This window comes from Cloeon dipterum, chromosome 4 (genome assembly GCF_949628265.1).
Source record: "Cloeon dipterum chromosome 4, ieCloDipt1.1, whole genome shotgun sequence".
Classification (NCBI taxonomy): domain Eukaryota; kingdom Metazoa; phylum Arthropoda; class Insecta; order Ephemeroptera; family Baetidae; genus Cloeon; species Cloeon dipterum.
In genome coordinates this window covers 32025770-32052453 of record NC_088789.1, presented here as the reverse complement: position 1 = coordinate 32052453, position 26684 = coordinate 32025770, and the positions used below count along the sequence as shown (strand labels likewise).

Sequence of the window (26684 nt, the reverse complement as noted above, 5' to 3'; positions counted from 1 at the left end):
TAAGGCATTTTCGCTGCGATTTTAGACTCGATTTAGCTATTTTGCTTTTTTTAATTAATTTGCTACTTTTTGACGTGCTGAAAACCAAAATCGGTTCAGCCATTCGCCGTAGAAACGTTGGAAAAGATTTTTTTATTTCAAAAAATAGTTTTTCACGATTCTACGGCGATTGGCTGAACCGATTTTGGTTTTCAGCACGTCAAAAAAAAGCAAATTAATTGAAGAATGCACAGTAGCTAGATTGAGTCTGAAATCGCAGCGGAAGTGCCTTAAAATCGAAAGTGTACGGTGGCGCCATCTGTTGGCGGCTTCGAACACTTAGGGTTTAAGCAACTGGCGGATTCAAAAGATTAATTCTGTTCTTCTCATTGGCTCTTAATTATTTTAAATGATTCAGCAATTTTAAAAAATCAAAACAGAAAATTCCGATCTATTTTTTTTTTCATTTGACCTATTTTTCTTTGCGGAGTAAAATAGTGCAACACGAGCCCCGCCAATCTCTCAAATGACCAATCCAATTAATCCATTTCGCTGACGTCATCAAAATCTAATTTGAATGATCAGTAACCGACAATTCCTTCGGATAATCGAATTACGACCGACGAAATTCCAGGCGGGCCGTGTTTCACATCCCTCTTGGCGCTCCTTCTGCGGGGGTGCGCCCCGGGGAGGCCGGCCTGGGTGCGGCGGGTGTCCAATTTCATTTCGCGCCAAATTTGATCTGCGTTGTCCCGGCAGCCATCAAATTAGCGCCTGATACGTCTGACACATCCATCTCGGAGCGCGCATTTCCCTCGAGAGGCGCGATTTCGCCCCTTCACCCTCCGCACCCCGTGTATTTACACCTGCAGCAGCGAAGAAAGAGTTGCTATCCAGATTTGCATATTGTAATACGGCGCGAGCATGCTCTCGAGTGTGTGTCAAACGCCATTCTTTCGCGCCGGGCCAGATGCGCGCATAACTCACCCCCATGAGCCACCCCCTCCGCATCTTATTTCGCGAGAGCAACTTTTTTATCTGCTGACAACATGCTTCGCACCGCAGCTCCGCGAATTTCTTTCCGCGCGCGCAATTCTCGAGTGCACGAAGACGAAAACGCGCGCTGAGTGTATTTCGGGAGCTAGCCCAGCTCTCTGCGCCGCGCCGGCCGGGCAAACTTTGCACGCAAAATGCTGTTCCGTATCAGTTTATGAAAAAGAAGTTGTATATTTGCATGGAAACTTTTTTGGATGCCAAGTGCGAGAGTGGCAAAAGGTGAAAAAGGCCAAATACCGCCAAAATTCAGACACTTAAGGCAGAATTTCTTTCAAAACGTTCTATAGTTTCCAGATTGAGCTTATATATTATGTTTAAGTTCCAAAAAGTATTATATTTAATGTTGTTCTAAACGCCATAGTCTACTTCGGAAGAAAAACTAGTTTTAATTTTGGTTAATTCAGCAAATCGTCCTCCTGTATTTAAAAAAAATTTAAAACTGGCACAGAGCGCTCCATGAGAACATTTTTTTACTCAGAACCTGAGGTATTTTTATAATTCTTTAAAAAATTAATTATTAAATTAACAATAAAAAATAAAAGTCCACGCATAAAAATTTTAATTTATTTTCGAGGCTAGTTATATAATATATAAGAGACTTTTCATTTCCCCTCTTCAATTTAATTTGTTTTACAAGCTACAAAAAATTAAAAATTCATAGCATGCATTGTGCTCTGCAGCAAAATATATTATTTTTAGTTTTCGAGATGTTCCACTTTTAAAATTTAATAATTTTCGATTTCTTGGGTTTTTTGCACCTCCAAATCTCGGGTTCTTACCATCGGAATTGCAAAAACTACCCACCGTTAGACTCGTCTCAACCTCTACTAACCAGCTAAAGTATTTAGGGGGTGCTTACCCCCATCCCCTTTCAACCCTATCGCCACAACTTTTATAGAAAAATTTTATACCGATTCATCTGGATGTAAAAATCTTTCAAACTATCCAAAATTCCTCCAAAATAACCACCCCATCCCTTCTTTGAAACTTAAACTGAAAAATGTTTTTAAATTAAAAGTAAATTGATGCAAAAATCCAGAGTTAATATATTTTTTAAAATTTTTTTCAGGGGGTTGAAGTAAAGCAACTTCTTAGGGGTGGATGTCAAGAACCCCTAAATTCTTCAGCTTGTCAGGGAAGGTCGAGACGAGTCCAACGGTGGTTAGTTTTTGCAATTCTGATGGTTAGAACCAAAGATTTGGCGCTGACAATATTGGCGAAAAATAAATCTTTCGAAATTTTGCCAACACTTAAATCTCTAAATCTCGGGTTCTAATTGTCAGAATTGCAAAAACTGCACACCGTTCGACTCGTCTTAACTTTTTCTAGATAGCCAATGGGATTTGGGGTAGATTTTCTCAATTTAAGAGCTCTTTAAACAGTGAATAAGTTTGCTGAAAGTGCAAAACGACGCGATTTTTCTCGTAAATTTAAAACACGGGGTGGAATGGGGATGAGGGTTGATCACCCTCAAAGCATTTTGGCTATATAGGGGAAATTAAGACGAGTTGAACGGTGTGCAGTTTTTGCAATTCTGATAGCTAGAACCCGAGATTTGGAGTTGCAAAAATAACAAAAATTTGAAAAAAGTGGAATTTCTTGAAAATAAAAATATTACCTTCTACAATTCATATTTCGGGAAAAAACGTATCATGTTCTTGAATACGCTTTACTAATCACCTTTCCGTCGGCTGAAAATTAAAAATAAAATCCGAGTTTCCACAATTTTTTTTTATAAATCAGATCTTTAAAGGCAAACCTGTGGCGCAGCTGCTTTAAGCGCGCGGAAAAAGTTTTAGGGTACGTAAATCACTCATCTGGTTGGAAAGCTCTGAAGTTTGTTCTCGGCGAAGGTGCAATTCAATAAATAAATTCTTCAGCGAGAGCGGCGAGAGATTGAAAGGAGCCAAATCAGCGATCGATCCGATTGCGCGCATACCGCGTGCGAGTGTGCGTGTCTCGTTCTCGCGGGCGGGCGGGCGGCACTTTGCGTAAATAATATCGGGGCGGAATGAGCGGAGAGGGTGGGTGCAAGAAAGAAGAATAAGTGGAGCGCTGGCTGAGCCCCGGCCGGGGTAATTCATCAGCCGAGCTGTTAACTCTTCGGGCCACCCTTTATCATAAGGGTGCCGGCGCCGCGGGACACACACGCAGCCTAAATAAATGTCTCCATTTACAAACGCAACTCCATTTTGCCGGACCAATACCCGTTTTTCCTCGGCCCCAAACTAAATTGCCACCGGCGAAACCGAAAGGAGAACGAAAACGATATCGTCTTTTTTGCTCCGCTGCTGCCCGCTTGAATACGTCAAATTTGCGTCGAGTGCTGTGGGAAAAAATCGAGAGCCCCTCCCTATGCCGCACTGATGGGCTTGGTCAGCAGAAAAAAGTGTTAAAAAATGTTGTGCTCTGCTCTGATATAATTTTATGTTTTAAATTGTTAGGGCGAAAAGTATTTCCCGTGAATAACGACTGTTAAGTCAGTTTTAAAGCAAAAAATAATCAATTTTAATGATGAATTAATTGATCTGTAGACGTTCGACGAGTTAAAACATGGAAAATGGCTGATTAAAATGACTAATCGTTGGAATTTTGTAATAAATGCAAAAAAGAAGGCGTGGCACGGGTCCAAAATCGTGGGAAAATGTTCAAAATGCTTAGAAACTTCATAATTCAAGTATCACCGGGATCCGGGTTGCGATCTGTGTTAGGTTCCCGCCGGTCAGAAGTCAATATGGCGTCGAAATAATGGAGGCCAATCAGGAGACAGTCCAGAGGCCAATCAGAAGCTACGAAAAAGAGGCGTGCCGACCTAAAAAATTCATTCCCGCGTATTTTGTTGCATTTCCATGAAATTGCAATGGCCTGATGTGCCATCTAACGGCTGAATCACCAATTACCGGGCTAATCAGCTGTTCACAAAAGCGATTTTAACTTTCCCGCCTTTTTTACCAGATGATATGTCTGAGCGTCGCGTGAATCCGGATCCCGGTGGCGATAAAAGCAAAAAAGAAGGCGTGGCACGGGTCGAAAATCTTGGAAAAATCGCAAAATTTAACCTTTTATATTGAGATTCACAGTTAAGATCCTGATTGAATTATAAATCATCCAGTTCCCATGTTTAAAATGCTTAAAACCCCAAAATTCAAGCTCGTTTGATCACCCAAACATCGATTAAATGGCAGAAAAAATTGGTTCAATCACCATTTTTCACTCTTTTTCAGTCTAAAAAACAAAATAAAATCTAATCATGCAGCCACCTGAATTTTAAAAAATCTCCAAGTCAAATTAAAATCAGCTAAAGGACATTAAAATTAAAATAGTTACCTTCAAAATCATCAATTTTAATTAAATCCTGCAACATAATTGTTTCTCCAGTCAAAGTAAATTAAATGGAAGACTTCTAACGTTCCACAAACGGTTAGTTTAATTGCAAAGCCATACTCATTTCCCTTTTGCATATATTAACTCTTGTGGTGCGTTTATTGCACTACTTGTGCATTCAATCAAAAGTTTCCACAGCAATCATGGCGTCCGATCCAAGATGGCGGCGACTCCGAAGGCACAATAAGCGTTTCGAGTCGTCGGAAAACGGAAACAGTGCGCGTTGCTATTATTCAAGAAGTCTAACACAGTAATTGGCACTGCGTCGCGATGCCAACTTTGTAGTAAAAAGCTGGCTGCTGTCTTAATGAACTTAACTTATTTTCTCCTGGCGCGCGCTTTATTCGTCGTAATTAATTAAGAGGACGGTAATTAATTAATCGAAGATGCTTGTAGTATGAAGGCGGCTCGTCATGTGTCACGCCAGACTTGTCGTGCGATTGCGGTGCAAAAGAGCAGAGCAGCTGCGCAGCCTTAATGTACAGTCGAAAGGCTTACGCTTTTGACAAGCCGCACTGCTGTCAACTAAACATCCGAGAGACCGACGCTGCGAGCAAAATATTAACCCGGATTGACCTCTTTCTCCTGTACTTTTCCGCCATCGATTTACCTCTAGTTCTTCAAGCATAAGTCACTGAATTTGAATTTTCACCTGGAAGAACTGGAAAAAACCGTTTGAAAAAAAAATCTTTGGATAGAAACGAAAAAAATCTGTAATTTATTGAATTTAATAGGCGTGCCAGACGCTAAACTAGCAAATTTTACTTTCGTAATCGATTTTATCGGCTAATTCACCAATTTGCATTTAAGCCATTGTTGTTCGAAGCCGCCAATTAACAGATGGCGCCTCCGTAGACTTTCGATTTTAAGGCACTTCCGCTGCGATTTCAGACTCAATCTAGCTACTCTGCATTCTTCAATTAATTTGCTATTTTTTGACGTGCTGAAAACCAAAATCGGTTCAGCCAATCGCCGTAGAATCGTGAAAAACTATTTTTTGAAATAAAAAAATATTTTCCAACGTTTCTACGGCGAATGGCTGAACCGATTTTCGTTTTCAGCACGTTAAAAGAAAGCATATTAAGTGAAGAATGCCCAGTGACAGAATTGAGTCTGAAATCGGAGCTGAAGGACCTCAAAATTAAATTTATTACAAAAGTATACGGTGGCGCCATCTGTTGGAAACTTCAAACACTAACAGTTTTATTTATTTATGGAGGAAATCCGTTAGAAAATCGCAGTAACGCCTTTTCCAACGTCAGCGATCGAAGCGCCACTTTCACGGAATCATCTAACATATTCGAAACGTTTTGGCGCCAAGGAAAAAAAGAATTTACCTTACGAAATAGTTAAAATGTCATAAACGAAGCAATATTTGAATTTAGAAAGCTGTTAACACGCACTTACCTCATTCTGGAGATGAAGGAGGGAGTAAACTCGAGCTGCGTCCACAGGCCCAGGTCCGAGGACTTGACGTCGTTCCAATTAAGGTACTTGACCGAGTTGCACTGCGGCGACGGCAGCGCTGTGGACACACGACAAATGTTTGCTCAGACAGACAGACTCTCCAACCGAGTTTGCATTGCAATCGTTTAATTAAACGTCAACAGAAAATAAAGCGACCCTTCCCCAGGCTGGCAAATGCCCCTGCCCCTGCATGCAAGGCTTAATTGTTCAAATAATCGACAATTTTTACTTTTGTTGTTGGTGAGGAATTTTCTCCTGCACGCTAACAAAGAGACAATTCAATTTACGAGCTTGATTGCGAAGGAGAGAAAGAAATAATGCACTTCTCCTCCGGGGAAATGCACTCGACAGGCAAATTGGAATGCGCTTAATCGTCCCATCCCCGAGGAGAAGCTATGTGATGTATTTTCAAACTTTTCTCATCCGCTGCTTCATTATACAGACAGCACCGACTTACAATTAGTTTCCAGCACTCGTTTCCCGCGCAATTAATTCTAATAATTGCGCGAAAATGAACAAAACTTTTGCAGAGAATTTATACAATTTAAATTTATCCAATTTCCGCCAGTTATTTATTTTTAAAACGCGTTAAAATGATATCAGCTGCTTCAGTGATGACATCAGCGCCTCTAGTTTGGTACTAATGATCTCCCCGCCATCTTTTTGCGACTTTTTACATCCAATATATTTAAAGACCGTCTTTGACGAAGTTTCTGAGCTCACCAATCGATTCCTGAGGGTCGAATTAGGTAAAATGGATGTTTTTTCCGTTAAAAAAGTGCAGCGCGACGTGCGAACTTTTTTCCCGCCAAAACGATACGAACCTAAATGAGAGAACTGCGCATGCGTTAGAGCTGGTTTGAGCACTTGCACAGAGACTGCCTGTACGAATGATTTCTTTGTCACATCTAGCCAGCTCTTACGCATGCGCAGTTCTCGTATTTAGGTTCATTTTGTTTTGGCGGGAAAAAAGTTCGCACGTCGCGCTGGACGTTTTGGACAGTTAAAACATCATTTTTAACTAATTCGACCCTCAGGAATCGATTGGTGAGCTCAGAAACTTCGTCAAAGACGGTCTTTAAATTATTTCACTTTCAAAAAGATTTTTAAACAATTTAATCCTGTATTTCTTATAATTTAATACACCCAAGAAAGAAAATAAACCCATTTAAAACTCTTTTGGCGCCAAATTTGAATTTCCCGTCCCCGGAGACGCCATCTTTTATAAAGTGACGAAAGAGTTAGAGCAATTATTCGTCTGTTGGGAGACTTTTCTGCTGCATGTGCACTCAGGCTGAGAGCCGTTTTCTCTCTCTTTCTCTCTCTTCTAAATTAAAACGTTGGAAACTGTTGCGGACACGCGCGAGACTGGAGTTTTGGTTGGCCGGCGGCCAGCAGACTCGCAAAGCTGCCAAGAGCTGCGAACTTTGCGTTACACACTCAATAATTATCATAAAACATCTCCGGGGCTGCGTTTTGCAAGCAAGCAAACAAACAAACAGCGGCGGCCGGGCAAAAAGTTTAAATTACAAACAACGCGCGCAGCAGAGAGAGAGAATGGAGAGGAGAGAGAGTCGCAACTTGTTTTCCGCGCCATTTCGTAAATTTTCATTGCGTGTTTAGGCCGTTGAACAGATTCATGATTACAATCGAGTTTTAAATAGAAGAGTTAGTTGCTCCCAAACAGCAGGAATTTATTCATTTGGTTAAATCACTTTATCAATCATCAGTGAGTCGCAAAAATATTCATTTTAGTGACGAATTCTTAGACTGTTCAAATTTAAAATCAAGACTAGAATTTCACGAATTAGCAAATCTTGAATATTCATCACGATTTTTCTCTTCTGCCGAAAATCATGATTTAATTTGTATAAAACCCTGGAAGGCCCACCCTTGTGCAGGTTTCGACAAGAAAAATGAAATTTTATACACTAATGCAGGGCCTGAGTTTTTCCACTTTTTTATTTAGCTGCTAAAGACTTTATTATGTTGACTTCTAAATTAATAACAATATTTTTCTTTAGGTATTTTTTAATTTTAACTACATTTTTAACAGTAAATTATAATTAAGTTTATTCAGCATTGATTTAAATAAAATAAATTTGTCTTGAAACACGTATATTAATCCAAAGACTTCACTGAGAAATTATTCGAAACTTCATTATTATCATAGATTTTACATTTTTTTAATATATGAAAAGGTTAAAATTTGAAAATTGCGTCGGTCAGTTCCTTCAATCAGTTTAATTACAGATGTTACAAGAAAAATATGATGTCCCTTTCAAATTTGTGGTCTTCTCGCGAACTAGAGGGAGGAAATTTGAAAATTTGAATGCCCACCAACGTTTCTGTACCAAATTCGTCGAAAAATTTAAAAGTTCCATCAAAATAAAAATGAAACACGAATAGTTAAAATTATTATTTTTTGGAATTTTCAGTATCTGGAGGGAAACGTTGCACAAATGGAACGTTTAGAAAAATTCACGATGGCTTTTTCTCAAGATATCTCTCTCTGAAGCTGAGAAATACGATATTTTTCCGCCTCGAGAAGCCCTTAAACGACAAGTCTTGATCTCCACTTGTCATACAATTTTTGTATTAAAGCCATATTTAAACCTTGGTGAAATTTTCTACACTCAGGGCCGCAGTTTCTCAACTTTTTTTATTAATTGTTAAAGAATTTATTTTGTTAGATTCCAAATAATAACAAAAACCTTTCTTTAATATTTTTTCTAAATTTTAACTACATTTTTAACAAATTAATGGATTCATTTTTAATTTTAACAATTGATTATAATTATAAGGTAAATTAATAGGTAATCAAATTGTATTTTAAATAAAACCAAAGTTCATTTGATTGTTTATTCAGCATTGATTTTAAATAAAATAAATTTGCTTCGAAACACGTGCACTAATTGAAAGACTTTACAGATAAATTCCGCAGATTTTTCATTTATTAATATTCTTAAAAACTGTACGAAAAAAATATGAATTCCAAATTAATTACAAAAATTTTAATAACAGATGTTGCATGAAAAATATGACGTTCCTTTCAAATTTGGGGTTGGTTCTCGAGTTAATTTAAGTGAGGGAACTTTGTATACGTAGCAACGTTTCTGTACCACAATCGTCGAAAATTTTAAAATTCCTTTCAAAATTCTGAATTAAACACGAATGGCTAAAAATAATAATGTTTGGGTTTTTCAATATCTGGAGAAAAATGTTGCACAAATGGAACGTGTATTAAATGCATAGAAAAATTCCCGATGGCTTTTTCTCTCCGAATCTGAGAAATGCGATATTTTTCCGCCTCGAAAAGCCCTTAAACGCCGAGTCTTGATCTCCACTTGTCATAAAATTGTTATAAAAAGATAAAGCCATATTTAAACCCCGATGAAATGGAGTGTGATAATATTCTGAAAATTTAAAGCCCAGAAGATGTTTCGAAGACCTGAGACAGTTTTTAGCGCTTAAAAATAATTTAACAATTCTATTTTAATGATTTATTGCCTTAAATTTACCAAAACGTTAAACCTACTCAGAAAAAATCGGTCCTAGGGAACGGAAACGGTTCCAAAAGTTCCAGAGGACCGGATTGGAACCAAAATATGGAGTTCGGAGCGAATTCCGTCCTCAAATCTTGGGTCTTAGCGAGGTTTGCCTCTATCTGGAACTGTTCGGTCCTAACCAGAAGCAATTTCTGTCCCTCTAAAAGAGAAATTTTGCTCGCCGCTGGATTTTTCAATTTTTATTTTTATTTCGAGGGCTATTAAAGATCAGAAAAAATAGGTTCGTGTAAATTTAATTCAAATCCTTTGTTAAGGTCCCACGAAACGAATCTAATTTCGGTTCCGATTAAAAGCAACCCTTAAATTTTCTTTTCCCCAGCAGGGCCGAATTTTTCTGCCTGGAAATAAGGCACACATTTTAAATTCGCGGCCCGAAAATAAATTAGATTTCGCCGGGGTGTGATGTTTGCCCTGAGGCCGCGCTGCCGGGATTTTTGGGCTGCATCAATAAAGAAGGCGCGCGCGTAATCCAAAGTTGTTGGCCGCACCGAGCTCATTTCGTCTAATTTATCTGGGCGGGCTGGCGTTTCCGAAATTAAGCAATCGCGCGCCCCTTGCTTGCATGAAACTGTGTTTGTTGGCCAGGCGGCAAAGAAAGAAAGAAAGAGAGCGGCTTAAAGCGGATGGAGCCGCGCTCTCATTAGTTCATCTTTAAATTTGCACCACTCTCGCGCTCACTCGCTCACTCGCCGGCTGCTGATGCTGAGCTGCTGCGCTGCTCCTGCTGCCCGACTTCAAAGTGCGCAAACTTTTTGTTTCGCCGCCGCCCGGGCAGCCGCGCTCGCTTTTTATTCATTTCATTGCAGCTAGACACCGACTGCTCGTTATGATTGCTGCCCAGGCAATCGCAGCTCAGGTCCCACCTTTATCGTAGAATTTTCTAAAATTGCGGTGAGGGAAAAATCACGATCAGAGACTGAAATGTTAAGCAGGAAATTGATTCTGTAAACCAAAGAAGTAATAGCTGTTATATAAGCAGGTTTGTATTGCAACTATGTAAAGCTGATGTGAAAAAAGGTTTTTTATAAATAAAATTCTTTGTTTTTTATGATTTAGAATTAAATTTAATTGGAAATTCATAAAATTGCATTCACCACAGCGGCAAAAATTTGTCCAATTTTTAAAATCATATATTAAGGAAATTTTTAAATAGTTAGAAATAATATAAATTGATAAATAAAGTGTTTAAAATTATCTAAATTAAACGCTTAACAACTTTGCCCCGCTTAACAATTTCCTAGGTCACTAAAGTTTGACCTGGCAATGAGATTTAAACAAAAAATTTATTTTTTAGATAACTAAAATGTGTCTAAATTAAAAAGGAATGATAAAGAATATCCACGCAAATTCCCATAAAAATTTTAATGTTCTCTAACGGTCAGTTTAAATTTTCAGACGAATTTTGTGTGAAAATGGTAAATTTGAGAGTAATTTGCTCAACAGGAAAAAAACTGGAAATTTAATCAGCTTTCTGAATTTAGGCAGTTTTTGACGCTTTAGGCAGTTTTGGAAAAATTACAAAATCTTTCAAGACTCAAAAGTTCCATTTTTTTATCTTCTCGTAGTTAAATTTTCATAATTTTTGTCTCCCCGGAAACATTTCTTTAATAAAAAAAGAGGGCGTAACCGGTAAAATTAAAAAATTAGATTTTGAGGCGATTTTGGTAAGAGGTAAACCAAAATAACTTGAGAAATTCAAATTTTAATTTTTCAAAACATGATTTTTCACTCAAAAATAAAACTCACATTGCAATTAAACTAGTTCAGCGCATTTTTCCGTCCAATTTCGGATCTCTGTTGAGTAGTTATGAGTTTTTAAGAGGGTGCAAATCAACCCTCGTAACCCAAGGGAGTGAGATTTGATGAATTATTAAATTTAACTGAATTTTTACATTCATTGGTATGTTTTTCTACCCCTAAAAAACAGGGTTGAATTTGCTTACCACCTGGTTTTTGTCACCACTGGCTTTTACCTCTCAATTTTTACTCATTTCTTGCGCAAGAATTGCAACAAATGAATTTATTCCATATATTTTCTTAGAAAATTTAAAATTTCGGGCAGAGAGCTCAAAATTTCCACTGCTGAGCAGATTATTCTTTTAAATTGCCATTCTGCTGCCTCAATTTCTCCAAAAAAACTTTATCTGACAATTTTTCTAGTCGAGGTTATAAGCTCTAATAATTAGAAAATTATTGAAAAAATAAAAAGAAAACATTACCTGCTAGAAACCGGTAAAAATTGAAAAAAAAACACTTTTTTTTAAATATGAAGCCAATTTACGATTTATCTGAAATCTGAACACGATTCTCAATAAGTAAAATAATTTAAAATGTTTGTCTCAGAGCCAAGTAAATCATCCCTTTGGTACAAATAAAAATTCGTTAACAGTTGGCACCTTTTCTTAAATTGCGCTCTGGCTCACAATCAGCAGAAAATGCGGCAATTAACGCCACGGGGGACTTTAGCAGCTCGCTGGCCGCGTGAATGAATATAAATCAACAGTTGTTGCCTGCGCCGTGTGCTCTGGCTGCTGGGGAGGCGAAAGAAAAGGGTTGCTCGCGTGCAGGCAACCTGTGGTGCGCGGCGCGGCGCGGCGCGCGGCCCCTTTGACGCGTCGATCAATCTTGATCGCCACTGCAACCCTCGCGCGCGCCAAAACATTTGTTCACCCTCGCACGCGCCGCGCTTAAATATTTTGCCCATTTGATCTGCTGGCGCTCTCTCTCTCTCTCGAAATGCCATCGGCGACACGGCGCCTCTCTGCTTGAATAATCGGCTCGCGCCTTCCCCCGAATTACCGCAGCCACCACTGAAAAGCAGATTTCGTATTTCGTGTCTCGCAGCTTTTATTGCGTTTCGCACGACTTTCCGGCTGCGTGCGAAGAGCAGAGGAAATTTTTTCAGCCGAAATCCTGATCCGATTCCCTCTTTGACTAGATGTTCGTTCGTTCTCTCGCCTCTGATTTTATTTTATTTTTTCTTTTTCAATGCGCCGTTTAAATACAGACCAAGGGGAATATATATACTACCAATTTTCTGCGTGAAAAACTTGTACTGGGGCAGGTCTATTTGTAGGAGACAATTTTATTTTTTTAACAATTTAACTATTTTACATTTTTTTGAGGGTGAGTTGTTTGAATGGGATTTTCTTACCTTGAAATTTTCAGGTCACACTTTAAGTACTAGGTGGTGAAATTCCAGGTTTAAAACTCAGAAATGGGGGCGTTTTCTATTTTTTCGGTGTCTCAAAAATCCCCGAAAAACAAATTCTAAACTGTAATTCTTGACTGCGTTGAGGTATCACCTTGAAATTTCTACTTTCCAACCTAGTTTTCGATCCTGAACAACTTTTCAATTTACGAAAAATTCATAGGTCGTAGGGCAAGGTCACCTTTCGCGACCTTTTTCTGAAAATTCAAAATTGAGGGATGATAGACCACTCCGATTTTTTGGCGTTCATGTCTGAAATGTAGCCCGTGAAATTCTGCACAAGCACACCAAGTTTCAAAGGTGCAATCGCAACAGTTTTGCTGCAATTCGAATTTAAAGTCTTAAAAACCTGCTCAGTCGCGCATGCGCAGTTCTTCTCTCGTTCTTCAAGTGTATTTTTTATATTTAATTTGCTTAGATACACCAAGAGGGCCTAGGGTAGACCTATGAAGGTCGATATCGACTTTCAGGGTCTGTACCTGACGTTACCCTGAGATTTAAAATTTTGAAAATTTACAAATTCATCGAACTTGGTGTCTTTTTATAGGTTTTCAACGCTGTAAAGCTCAAATAAAATGACAAAATTGCCGAATTACAATCCTGAAACCGGTTCTGGAATTAATTGTGGTAGCCAATAATCCTGACGTGATGTTAAAAATGGTTAAAAATTTGAAATCTTTAATCTATGAATAGATTTATCAATAGAATTTCATATTAAAGTGTAGAAAATAATTCTTACAATGTAAAAAATGAATTAAAAGGCAATTATAACAAAATAAATTTTTTAAAATTCAAAAGATGAAATTTTAGCCGTTGCGTAGTCCTTTTTAGCCATTTGTCTAATAAACAAATTGCTCATGGACGATGACAATTAAAGAAATTAGGGACAAATTTTCATTTCAGTTCAATTTTTTACAACAGAATAATGGCACCTTTCATAAAATCTCGCTAAAAGTCTGACTTTTATAGCAGCACGCATACACACACGTATAACACACTCGGATGGATGAGCCTCGTGCACGGTTGAAATATTTTCTAAAAGCAAACGGCCCGGGGGCGCCGTTCAGACAGATTTTCCGGCCGCTCTGCCTCTCTGCCTCTGCGTGCACAATGGCGAGAAATATTTGAATGGAGCCGGCGGGTGCTTGCGCTCGCGAATTGATCGGAAAAGCAGCGAGTTCGCCGAGGCTAATCAAACGCGGGGCCATCAAATATATGTATATGTACTCTCCGAGAAGCCTTTGAGACGCGAGGAATGCGAGCAGACCAAATATTTGCAGCGCGCGCCGCGAATTCATCTCGTCGCGCATGCTGATATTTCTCGGTTATCAAGCGACGCGTGCGCTGCTAATTCGGCTGATTTATTAACACAACACGCCCCGCCGCACGCTGCAAACTTTATTAGCAAGCAGTTCTCCGAATGTACGTGTGTGTGTGAGTGAGAGAGAGAGAGCGTTTGTGTTTGTGCACGCGGAAGTGCTGCGATTTGAATTTATATTAACCCTATACACACTTCATCCGCAATCCATGCTTCACTCCCAATAGTTTGGCTTTGTAATTTATTATCTTGGCCGTTTTCAAAATCATTCGGAAAAAATTTTAAACTTGCGTAATTTACCAGTTGCATAAACCCTAAGTGTTCGAAGCCGCCAATTAACAGATGGCGCCACCGTAGACTTTCGATTTTAAGGAACTTCCGCTGCGATGTCAGACTCAATCTAGCTACTGTGCATTCTTCAATTAATTTGCTTTTTTTGACGTGCTGAAAACCAAAATCGGTTCAGCCAATCGCCGTAGAATCGTGAAAAACTATTTTTTGAAATAAAAAAATCTTTTCCAACGTTTCTACGGCGAATGGCTGAACCGATTTTGGTTTTCAGCACGTCAAAAAAAAGCAAATTAATTAAAAAAAGCAATATAGCTAGATTGAGTCTGAAATTGCAGCGGAAATGCCTTAAAATTGCTTAAAACAAAATTTTTAAGAAAGTCTGTGGTTGCGCCATATGTTGGTGGCTTCAATAACTAAGGGTTTATGCAACTGGTCAATTAGGTGAATTGTTTGTTCGCGTTAATGATGGGAAAGAATTAACTAGAAAACAGAAATCGAAATAAATAAAGTTTTTCTTTTCAAAAAACAAATCAATGAAATGCGCATGTATCGAAATTTTAAAAATTTTCTTGGAATGACTGAAAGACCGTCTTTGACGAAGTTTCTGAGCACACCAATCGATTCCTGAGGGTCGAATTAGGTAAATAGCATATTTATCCGATCAAAAAGTGCAGCGCAACGGGCGAACGTTTTTTCCCGCCAAAACAATATAAATTTGAGAACTGCGCATGCGTGGGAGCTGTTTTGAACACTTTTGCAGAGAGACCACCTGTATGAATGACCTCTTTGTCTAGCTCTCACGCATGCGCACTTCTCGCATTCATATTGTTTTGGCGGGAAATAAGGCTCGCACGTCTCGCTGCACTTTTTGGTCGGAAAAAATGTCCACTATAAATAATTTGCACCTCAGGAATCGATTGGTGTGCTCCGAATCTTCGTAAAAGACGACCCTTAATAAATTTTTCCTCCATTTTTTAATTCATAAAATTGCTTTTACCAAAGGAAATTTGTTTACGTATCCGATTTATTAAGGGATATAATTATATATGACTGTTAAAAATGAAACAAAAGGTCCTATTTAATTTCGCTTTGTCACACTTCTGCTAAATTTATTTTGTTCACGTCATGGCAGTTTATATACAAAGTATTTACATTGAAAAATCACTCAGCCGAGAAGCGTTACATTCAATGAAATATGTCTCTAAAATCTCGGTTCTCAACTTAAGGTGAAACAGAGGTTGACTATTTGTCTAATTATTTTCCCTTTCCTTTTAGTGTATTTACAGCAAAGCAATTTATGTACAATCATGCTCAATTTCCATATGGACCAAACGAAAGTGCTGAATGAGATTGGGAAGAAAGAGGAATTTCTTCTCGCATGGCACACACTCAAATGTTTTTTCAGTCAAACCATGTTTGGCACAAAGATGCAATTTCAAACCATTGAAACTACGGAAACTCTCAGAGCAGTGCGCGCAATGTATCAAGTTGGGGGTTTTCTCTTGCGATTCGGGTTGGGCAGATGAACCATCTTGCTTGGTCCACTCTTCTTCCGTTGCTTCTTGCATTTCTTGTTCAGTGTTTGGGTTAAGGGGTGTACAAGTCTTCTTCTTCATATGGCTTTCTAATCTGCATTTGAATTCAAAAGCCTTCAAACACTTGGTGCATTGATGCAAAGGTGGCTTGCAATCCTTTCTGTCCTCATCATGAACTTCAAGAAGTCCAGAACACTCAAACACTCTTTTGCATCGTCTGCAACTCTTCTTTTTTAAATGTTGGATTATCCCTAGACCGTCCTGACCGCAATATCTGCATGTTTGCAATATGTGAGCGTTACGCATGTGATACGCCAAAGGAATTTTTGATGAAAACGTCTTCTCGCAGTTGTCACATTCCAAACTTTCTGTTCCATGCTTGATTCCAATATGTTTTTTTAAGGCTTGATCTGTCCTAGTCTTGTGATTGCATTTCTCACACTTGTAGATTTTTAAGTCTTCATTCTTTTTGTGATTCTTTTCATAGTGGCGTTCGAACTCATTTCTTTTCTTGAAGCTAGAACAGCAACCGCGTTCTGAGCATATGAATATTTCATCCTTGTGAACCGTTTTGATATGCTGCCTACAAATGCTAGCTGCTCCAAACTCTTTTCTACAAATGCTGCAGGGATATTTTCGATCCCTAGCCTTGTCGTGCACATCCTTGTTGTGCTTCTCCCTTTCCTCTTCAGTACGAAAGTAGGTAGGGCACTTATAATTTTTACATCTGATTGAGACTTCTGCGTGCTTTTCCTTGACATGATCAGCAAGTATGTTTGTGGTTTTGTAGGTGTTTCCACAGTAGATGCATTTTATCCTATTCTCCGCTTGCTTTTCTTCTCCAATTTTTGTTTTATTGCTTCTCTTGGGTGGCATTTGTCTAACGAAAAATTCAATTTCTTAGCTAGAAAAAATAGACGAAGATGTAAATTCAGAATATTATTATATTTTTTTCAGGTAGATTTTTACCTTCTAAAGAACTTCCTTCTAGAGATTGTCTTTTCAGGAGGCTGCTCATATCATATCAGGGCTAATATCCTTTCAAAATAATAAAAAAGCTTAGTTAACAGATGAGAAAACCAGAATAAATTATACCAACCTCAAGTTTCAGGAGGTTAATGGTATTCAATAGCCAAAATACAAAGCAGCGCGGGTGAAAAACGTTCATTCCATACTAGATCCTGAGACAGAATGAAAAGAAAAAGAGAAATCGGTGTCCGCATTCACAGAATGTTTTTCATTCGGAGCAATTTCAAAAATTTCTGCCTCATATCCTTTATCTCAGAACCCCTTTACCTGCTTTAGCCTGCATTTTTGTGATTTTTCTTTGGCGTTTCCCTCACATTCAGGCATAAATCATGCTTGCGTTAGTCTGGCTCCGATACACTGTATTTAAAATAGGTCAATTTGACAAGGAAAGAACGTGTCAAATTGATGACGACCGTATTTTAACGTTAGCTTTGCACTTGACATGATTTTAAGCTCTTGACAAGCTAAAATCTTGTCAGACTATTTTCCGTGCCTATTTTCTCCCCATGATTCATTTGTTCTTCCCTTTTCTAACAATTCTTCTTACTTGCTGGCTATTTTCTATTAACCACTTTGGAATTTTCAAGCAAACCAATCGATTCCTGAGGTTTGAATTAGGTTAAGTTGACTTTTTTTCTGACCAAAAAGTCCAGAACGACGTGTGAGCTTTTTTCCCGCCAAAACAATAAGAACTGCGCATGCGCCAAAGCTGGTTTGAGCAATTGCAAACAGACGCTCACTGTACAAATGACTTCTTTATCTCATTTAGCCAGCTCTGACGCATGCGCCATTCTCGCAAATACGTTCATATTGTTTTAGCGGGAAAAAAGTTAGTACATTGCGCGGGACTCTTTGGTCGGAAAAAATGTCCATTATACTAATTCGAGAATCGATTTTTGTGCTCAAAAGCTTCGTCAAATAAAGTTTGTGATACATTTTTCTTTTGTTCGTTATTCAGAAATTGCTTTTGGTGTAGGAAATTTTTTGTATCCGAATTGTTGAGGGATATAATTATATGACAGTGAAAAATAAAACCAAATGTCCTATTTATCGTCGCTTTATCACACCTCTACTAAATTTATTTTGTTTACGTGATGACAATTTTTATACAAAGTATTTACATTGAAAAATCACTCAGCCGAGAAGCGTTACATTCAATGAAATTTGTCTCTAAAATCTCGGTTCTCAACTTAAGGTGAAACAGGAGGTTGACTATTTGTCTAATTATTTTCCCTTTCTTCGCAGAAAACTTTTGCGTATTTACAGGAAAGCAATTTATGTACAATCATGCTCAATTTCCATATGGACCAAACGAAAGTGCTGAATGAGATTGGGAAGAAAGAGGAATTTCTTCTCGCATGGCACACACTCAAATGTTTTTTCAATCAAACCATGTTTGGAACAAAGATGCAATTTCAAACCATTGAAACTACGGAAACTCTCAGAGCAGTGCGCGCAATGGATCAAGTTGGGGGTTTTCTCTTGCGATTCGGGTTGGGCAGATGAACCATCTTGCTTGGGCAGCTCTTCTTCCGTTGCTTCTTGCATTTCATGATCAATGTTTGGGTGTAAGGTTTTACATTTCTTGCTCTTCATGTGGCGTTCCAATAAGCATTTAAATGGAAAATCCTTCAAACACTTGGTGCATTGCTGCAAAGGTGGCTTGCAGTCGTTTCTGTCCTTCTGATGATTTGCAAGAAGTCCAGAACAAAGAAACTCTGTTTTGCACCGCCGGCATTGCTTCTTTTGCGAATGTTCGTTAATCCATGGAACGTTCTTCTTGCAAAATCTGCATTCTGTCAATACAACATAACTATATTTGATGTGTGTTTCCAAAGAAACCTTGGATGTATACTTCTTCTTGCAGTTGTCACATTCCAAGCTTTCTTTTCCATGTATAGTTTTACCATGTCTTTTAAAATGTGAACTGTCGCCTGTTTCGTAATCGCATTCCTTACACTTGAAGATTTTATGCTCTTTATCTTTTTTGTGCTGACTGTCTAAGTGGGTTTCCAGCTCAATTTCATTCAAGAAGTAAGAACAGCAACGATTAAATGAGCATTTGAATACATTTTTCTTGTGCTCTTCTTCGACATGCTTCAAACAATTCCTATATCGTAAGTACTCTTTTCCACAAATGATGCAGGGATATTTTCGTCGTTGCCTAGGCATCTCATGCACCTTCTCGATGTGATTCTTCCTTTCCTCTTCAGTACGAAAATAGGTAGCACAATTTATATTTTTACATCTGATTGAGACTTCTGCGTGCTTTTTCTGGACATGTACAGCGAGACTGTATGAGGATGAGTAGGTGTTTCTACAGTAGATGCATTTTTTCCTATTCTTAGCTTCCTTTTCGTCTCCCTCTTTTTTTCCATTGGACGTCAGACTTTGCTTTGGTGGCATTTTTACCAGGAAAAGTTAAAATTCTCAACTGAAAAATATCAAAAGACATAGATTCAGAATAACCCCATCTGTTTGGCAGAGGATCATTACCTTTTTTAAACTTCCTTCAGGAGTTTGTCTTTTAGGCAGGCCGCTCTTGTCAATTTCAGGCTAATTCCTTTAAAAAAATGACATAAAACAAAGAAAACCAGAATAAATAATACCAACCTCAAGTTCCAGGCATTAAATTGACCTCAATAGCCAAAATATGCAGCAGCGTGAACGAAAAACATTTTCTCCTCACTCGATCCAGCGATGGAATGAAAAGAAAAAGAAGAGAAATCGGGTTGTTCGGCTGCATTCTCTGAATGTTTTTCCTTTCGGAGCAATTTCAACAATTTCCCCCGTTCTTTTCTAAATTCTAATCGAGTACGAGGTAAATCTGCACCTTCATTTTGATGATTCAGAATTCTCTCTGCCGCTATATTACTGTGAATTTTGTTTTGAAGGTTAATTAATGTTGATGTTAGTCAAATGACATGTTTACAATTGTATTTGGCTAAGTTTTATTTTGAGAAATGATTTTGTTACAAAAGAAGATGTGCAGGATTTTCAGTCTTTATACAAAAATTGCATTGAAAATGCTAAGCTTAAATTTTAAAGTGCATTGCACAACTATATACTAAATATTTACATTTGCTGAACCGAGAATAATCGCTTACTAATCTAAAATCTATAAATCTCAATCTGTTTTCATATGTGCAACTCGAAAGTGCTGAATAAGATTCTTCAAGAAGAGGAATTTCTTCTGGCACGGCTCGCACTCGAATCTTCCATCAATCAAACCGTGTTTGGAAAAGAGATGCCGTTTCAAGGCGTTGAAACGAGGGAAACTCTCAGGGCAGTGAGCACAATGTATCAAGTTTGAGGTCTTTTCTCGGACTTTGGGTTGGACAGTTGAACCATATCGTTTGGACTGCTCCTCATCCGTTGTTTCTTGCATTTCGTGTTCAATGTTGGACTTGAGGATATTACAAGTCTTCTTCTTCTTGTGGAGTTCCAATCTCGATTTTTTTGAAAAGGCCTTCAAACACTTGGTGCATTGGTGCAAAGGTGGCTTGCAATCCTTTCTGTCCTTCTCATGGTCTACAAGTTCTTGTTCCTCATCTGAGAAATCATATAATGTTACCATGTGTTCTACTCGAAGGTGCTCAAATAGGGTTTCTTTAAAAAGGAATTTCTGCTCGCACAGCACACACTCGAAGATTTGATAAATCAAACCATGTTTCGAAAAAAGGTGGCTTTTCAAATCATAGGAACATCGGAAACTCTCAGAGCAATGCGCGCAATGGATCAAGTTGGGGGTTTTCTCTTGCGATTCGGGTTGGGCAGATGAACCATCTTGTTTGGACCGCTCTTCTTCCGTTGCTTCTTGCATTTCGTGTTCAGTGTTTGGGTTAAGGGGTTTACAAGTCTTCTTCTTCTTCTTCTTCTTGTGGAGTTCCATTAAGCATTTAAATGGAAAGACCCTCAAACACTTGGTGCATTGATGCAAAGGTGGATTGCAATCCTTTCTGTCCTTCTTATGAGCTTCAAGAAGTCCAGAACACTCAAAATCTCGTTTGCACCGCTGGCATTGCTTCTTTCTTGAATGTTCCTTCATCCATACAACGTCCTGACCGCAATATCTGCATGTTTGCAATATGTGAGCGTTACGCATGTGATGCACCAAAGGAATTTTTGATGAAAACGTCTTCTCGCAGTTGTCACATTCCAAACTTTTTGTTCCATGCTTGAATCCAATATGCATTTTTAAGGCTTGCTCTGTCCTAGTCTTGTGATCGCATTTCTCACAATTGTAGATTTTTAAGTCTTCCTTCTTTTTGTGATACTTTTCATAGTGGCGTTCGAACTCATTTCTTTTCGTGAAGCTAGAACAGCAACCGCTTTCTGAGCATATGAATATTTCATCCTTGTGAACCGTTTTGATATGCTTCCTACAATTGCTAGCTCTTCCAAACTCTCTTCTACAAATGCTGCAGGGATATTTTCGGTCCCTAGCCTTTTCGTGCACATCCTCGTTGTGCTTCTCCCTTTCCTCTTCAGTACGAAAGTAGATAGGGCACTTATTATTTTTACATCTGATTGAGACTTCTGCGTGCTTTTCCTTGACATGTTCAGCAAGTATGTTTGTGGTTTTGTAGGTGTTTCCACAGTAGATGCATTTTATCCTATTCTCCGCTTTCTTTTCATCTCCAATTTTTGGTTTATTGCTTTTCTTGGGTGGCATTATTTGTTTATCAAAAAATTCAATTTCTTAGCTAGAAAAAATAGATGAAGATGAAGATTCAGAATATTATTATATATTTTCAGGTAGATTTTTACCTTCTAAAGAACTTCCTTCTAGAGATTGTTTTTTTAGGAGGCTGCTCATATCAAATCAGGGCTAATATCCTTTCAAAATAACAAAAAAATCTTAGTTAACAGATGAGAAAACCAGAATAAATTATACCAACCTCAAATTTCAGGAGGTTAATTATTAATGGTTTTCAATAGCCACAATACAAAGCAGCGCGGGTGAAAAACGTTCATTCCATACTAGATCCTGAGACAGAATGAAAAGAAAAAGAGAAATCGGTGTCCGCATTCACAGAATGTTTTTCTTTCGGAGCAATTTCAAACATTTCTGCCTTATATCCTTTATTTCGGAACCGCTTTACCTGCTTTAGCCTGCATTTTTGTGATTTTACTTTGGCATATCCCTCACATTCAGGCATAAATCATGTTTGCGCGTTAGTCTGGCTCCAATACACTGTATTTAAAATGGGACAATTTGACAAGTAAAGAGCGCGTCTAATTGACGACCGTATTTTAATGTCACGATTTTAAGCTTTTGAGTAGCTAAAAGCTTGTCAGACTATTTTCTCTCCATGTTTCATTTCGCTTCTTCCCTCTCCTAGCAATTCTTCTTACTGCTTGCCATCTTCTATTAAACTCTTTGGATTTTGGAGCCTGAGAGATCTCTCGCAGACTTTATCGTTCACTGACCGATCCACCTCCTTACGCAATTGTCATGGACACAACATTATAATTTTATTAATTTAGATTAATACCAAAATTGCCGAAAATAGCTTCCCTCTTTTTCACTTGAAAAATCAATTTCCGCGAGCGAAAAAAAAAATCGAATGAAATTTTTTATTTATTCAATTGAATGCACGCACACAAAGTTCCCTGAAAAAGGGTTAAACTAACGTGAATTTCAAAAAGGGCGTGGTTTCCTTGCTAATTAAAAATGTTACCGGGAAAATCATATAATTGGACAAATTTAAGAAGTTATCAAGTAAAATCCCGATGAAATTATCGATCGCAATTGGATATTTACGCCAGCAATTTAATCAATGGTCTATTTTTGTCTGAAAATATTTAATAATTTAATCAGCTCTCATTTCAATGTATTTTTAACTTCATTAAATGGGCTTTCCATCAAATATAAAAAGATAACATGATAAATATAAAAAACCGTGCATCTTCTTGGCGGAAAACTGAGAAATTGAATAATTAGTCTCGTCTGCCTTTCCTGCTTTATCTTGAAGCCGTTTGTGCATTTCTTTTAAAGATGTTTCCTGCTTGTTTTCTGCAGAACCGACGTCTCATTAGGAGCAGAGAAAACAAAATTATTGTTGTTCCTCCCAAGAAGAAAGAAACGAAAAGAATGCTTTCCTGTGTCTGCTATGCAACTTTTGCTGTATTGTTTATTAACTATAGAGAACAGATTTCCTGCATAAACGAGCGTTTGCGAGCAGAGAAATAGTTTTTTTTGTTAATTAACATTAAAAAAACATTGCTCGCTGCTGTCAGTGAAAATAAAAATGCGACAAATCTGAGTGAGCAGAGCGGACGTCATGTATATAAGCCGAAAATTAAAATCGATAATTCCCCTCGAGGCTAAACACACATTTTGCACAGCACATGTCCGCGCAAAATTCTAATTTTCCGAGCTTGATATTTCGGGCACAAGTGTTTGTTATTTTTGGGGAAACCAAATCAATGATATTGACGTTTGTTTTGAATCCGCGAGCAGTAAAACTGGCTTAGAAAAGAAGCACTTTAATTAAAAAAAATGCCTTTGATTGTTTAATCAAAACGGTAAGCTTTTTAATAATAATTCAGACCTAATCTGTGTTTCAATCAATCCCGCGGGTCGGAATTCAATATGGCGTCGAAATAATGGAGGCTTTCAAACTTTTTTTACAGTTGTTTGAATATACGCTCATTTTGAAACTGCGCAGTAAACTTGTGCGCATCTTAAGCATGCGCAGTATGTTCAGATCGCTTCTTCATGTCACAGGGAGGCTGAAACTCATCACTGCGCATGCGTGACCCAATTTAAAACCTTCTGCGCAGTCGCAATTCCCACCGGAAGCCAGGTAACGATCTGTGTTGGTTTCCCGCCGGTCAGAATTCAATATGGCGTCGACATAATCAGGAGACAATCCAGCGGCCAATCAGAAGCGTCGAAAAAGAGGCGTGCCGGCATAATACTTTAATTCCAGCGTATTTTATTACATTTCCAATAGCATGATGTGCCATCTAACGGCCGAATCGCCAATTACCGGGCTAATCAGCTGTTTGTTAAGAAATAACAACGAAAATATTCATTGTGCTGAAGGAATTTTCATGATAAATTTCATTTTACGTTCGAAACTTTCCCGCCGTACTCTTCCAGACGCCATATCTGCGCCTCGATGGTATCAACAAAGAAAATAATAATTCAAAGACAAATAATAATAACAGTAAAGAAGAGAATTAAATAAAAAGAAAATAAATCTAGAAACACAAACGATTTCTTTCATTGGATGTTTATTTCCAGTATTGCAGTTTCAGAGGGAGAAAAAGGCAGGCAGGGGGCGTTCGGGGTTTGGCGAGAAAGTTGTGTCGCATGGGAGCAGGGAGGCAGGCAGGCGGGCAAGCGGGATGTTGATCCCCGCAGCAGCAGCGACGGCGGCGAGGGAGCAGCCCGAGAGGACCCAGAGAGAGAGCTTCAAATTGAGTTTTATGCGACGTAATGATGCCGGCTCGTAAAAGCGGCGCACACTCGCCTCCAACTAAATAATAATGATGATAATGAAAGAGAGCATTATTTAGCGCGCGGAATGCCATAGCGTATGTTTTATGCGGGGCCAAATTGCTGTAAGCTGGCACGCAAACACGCCAATTTATGCCACGCGCCTACTCTCTCCCCGCCGAGCCACCGAGCGTTTCCTGCGCAAAGTGAATTGCTGCTGAATTACACAGCACGTGAAAATATACGCCATTTTGATTGATGACTCGCATCGTTTAGTCTAAATTTAAATGATTTTAACTAGAACGCTGATTTATTTAGTTTTCCTCGTGTTTCAATGATTTAAATTTACATTTTAGGGTGAATCCCCATTGAAACTACATTTTCGTATGTTCCAATCGATTCCTCAGGGTCTAAATAGGTGGGGTAAATCTTTTTTCTGGTTGTAAAACGTTTTGTGACGTGCGAGCAGAGGCAAAATGCAAAATGCACGTTGCTTTGGCGCGCAAAACGTTTGAATTTTTAGTTGCTACTGCACACACGTCCCCCCTCTGACGTCACAGCCTTGCTTCGTGCTTGGCATTGGCAGCGGAAAGAGCTGTGACGTCAGAGGAGGACGCATGCGCAGTAGTGATCATAAGATTCAAACGTTTTGCGCGCCAAAGCAACGTGCATTTTGCTTCGCGCCTCTGCTCGCACGTCACAAAACGTTTTTCAACCGGACAAATTATTTATCCCACCTATTTCGACCCTGAGGAATCGATTGGAACGTACGAAAATGTGGTTTCAGTTGTTAATTTAATTATTAACTAAATTAATTAATTAAATTCACCCATTTAAATAATTAAAACAGAATTTAGCCATAAAATTAATATAAAACTGCTCAAAAAACTCATTATTAAGAGCCATAGTTACAGAGAAATGGCCTTTTTAAATTTTTAAAGATAACAATGGCGGCATAAAATCTTAATTTGTCTCGTAAACATCAAAGAATTCCAATTTTTTAACCAGCAATAATTCTGAATCAGCTGGCATGTCGTAACTGCACCGCCATTTTTTCGTCACGAGTTAAATTTCAATTCAAAGAGGACAGATTCAACTAAAACAAAAAAATCCCTGTTCTTAATTAACGTCTTTTGCGTGCAGAAAGAATGTAGATTTGGCTCTACTCTTGTTTCTTTTGTTCGGACAAGTTGCGATAAAAAGCGGCGGAGAGTCTTTTGCTTTTGGCCGGGAGTTTCGTGAGGTGAATTTCTTGCTCGGCCGGAAATTTTGCCGCAGCACAGTATGTGTGTGTAAAGCAAAGTGGAAGCAGCTAGTCGCTCCATTTTTCGTCTTGGCCACGTGTACGTGACTTGCTTGGTATTCACTGGTTGCGTCGGAACGCCATTAAAAAGCTTATCCAGAAATTAATTCAAACAATATGGCTGCCGAAGAGGCCACTTTGCATGGATCTGTTCTCAAGACTTTTTTATTTGCATTTTAATTAGCTTTCCGAAGGAGGAGGAGCAGGAATAAAATAAATGCTGTTGGAGAAACGCCTCCGCAAAACATTCAGATTCCTTTTACTCATAGAAATATAAAAGACGATCAGTAGAAAAATATGACTAGGAGTCGCTAGGAGGAGAAGGAAGTTGTTTTATTCATGCAAAAGAATTTCAACTCTAAAATATCGGTCGTAATTTGATTATTTATGACTTTAACTCGGCTGGGTTGGTAAATATCTCAATTTTGACTTCAAATTTGAGCTCTACAGGGTCAGAAACCTACAAAAGGACACCAAACTCGATTATTTAGTGATGCGACCTTCAGGGTCCAACCCTGACTCAACCCACAGGGTGGAAACACGAATAGTCGAGTTTGGTGTCTTAACATATGTTTTTGACCATGAGGAGTTCAAATTTGAACTCAGAATTCAATTTTTAAATACCCTTACAAGAATTAACTGCAAAAGGTTCCAAAATGTACAACTTTTTGGTAATTTCGAATGCTCGATTGCATTCCAAACCCCAAATTTGAACTCTGCAGGGTCGAAAACCTATGAAAAGACACCAAACTCGATTATGTAGTAATGCGACCTTCAGGGTCCAACCCTGACTCAACCCACAGGGTGGAAACACGAATAGTCGAGTTAGGTGTCTTTTCATATGTTTTTGACTATGAGGATTTCAAATTTGATATCGGAATTTGATTATCAAATACCCTTATAAGAATTTATTGCAATATTTACCAAAATTTAACAATTTTTGATAATTTCGATTGCTAAATTGCATTAACAATCCCAAATCTGAACTCTGCAGGGTCGCAATTCTAACTATTTCGACCCTCAGGAATTATAATCATAATTCTCTCCTAATTAATAACAAATTTTCTTACAAATCCAATATTAATTCAATTT

General features: G+C 38.3%; 1 protein-coding gene across 1 annotated transcript in view; it reads right to left on the bottom strand.

Moving 5' to 3' along the window:
• The window catches only part of LOC135941856 (voltage-dependent calcium channel gamma-5 subunit-like), a 306279-nt gene that overhangs the window by 151364 nt on the left and 128231 nt on the right, over positions 1–26684 (bottom strand). Inside the window, exon 2 of the mRNA XM_065487605.1 lies at positions 5827–5944. Coding sequence (XP_065343677.1) covers positions 5827–5944 — 118 coding nt within the window. The remainder of the gene's footprint in view (positions 1–5826; positions 5945–26684) is intronic.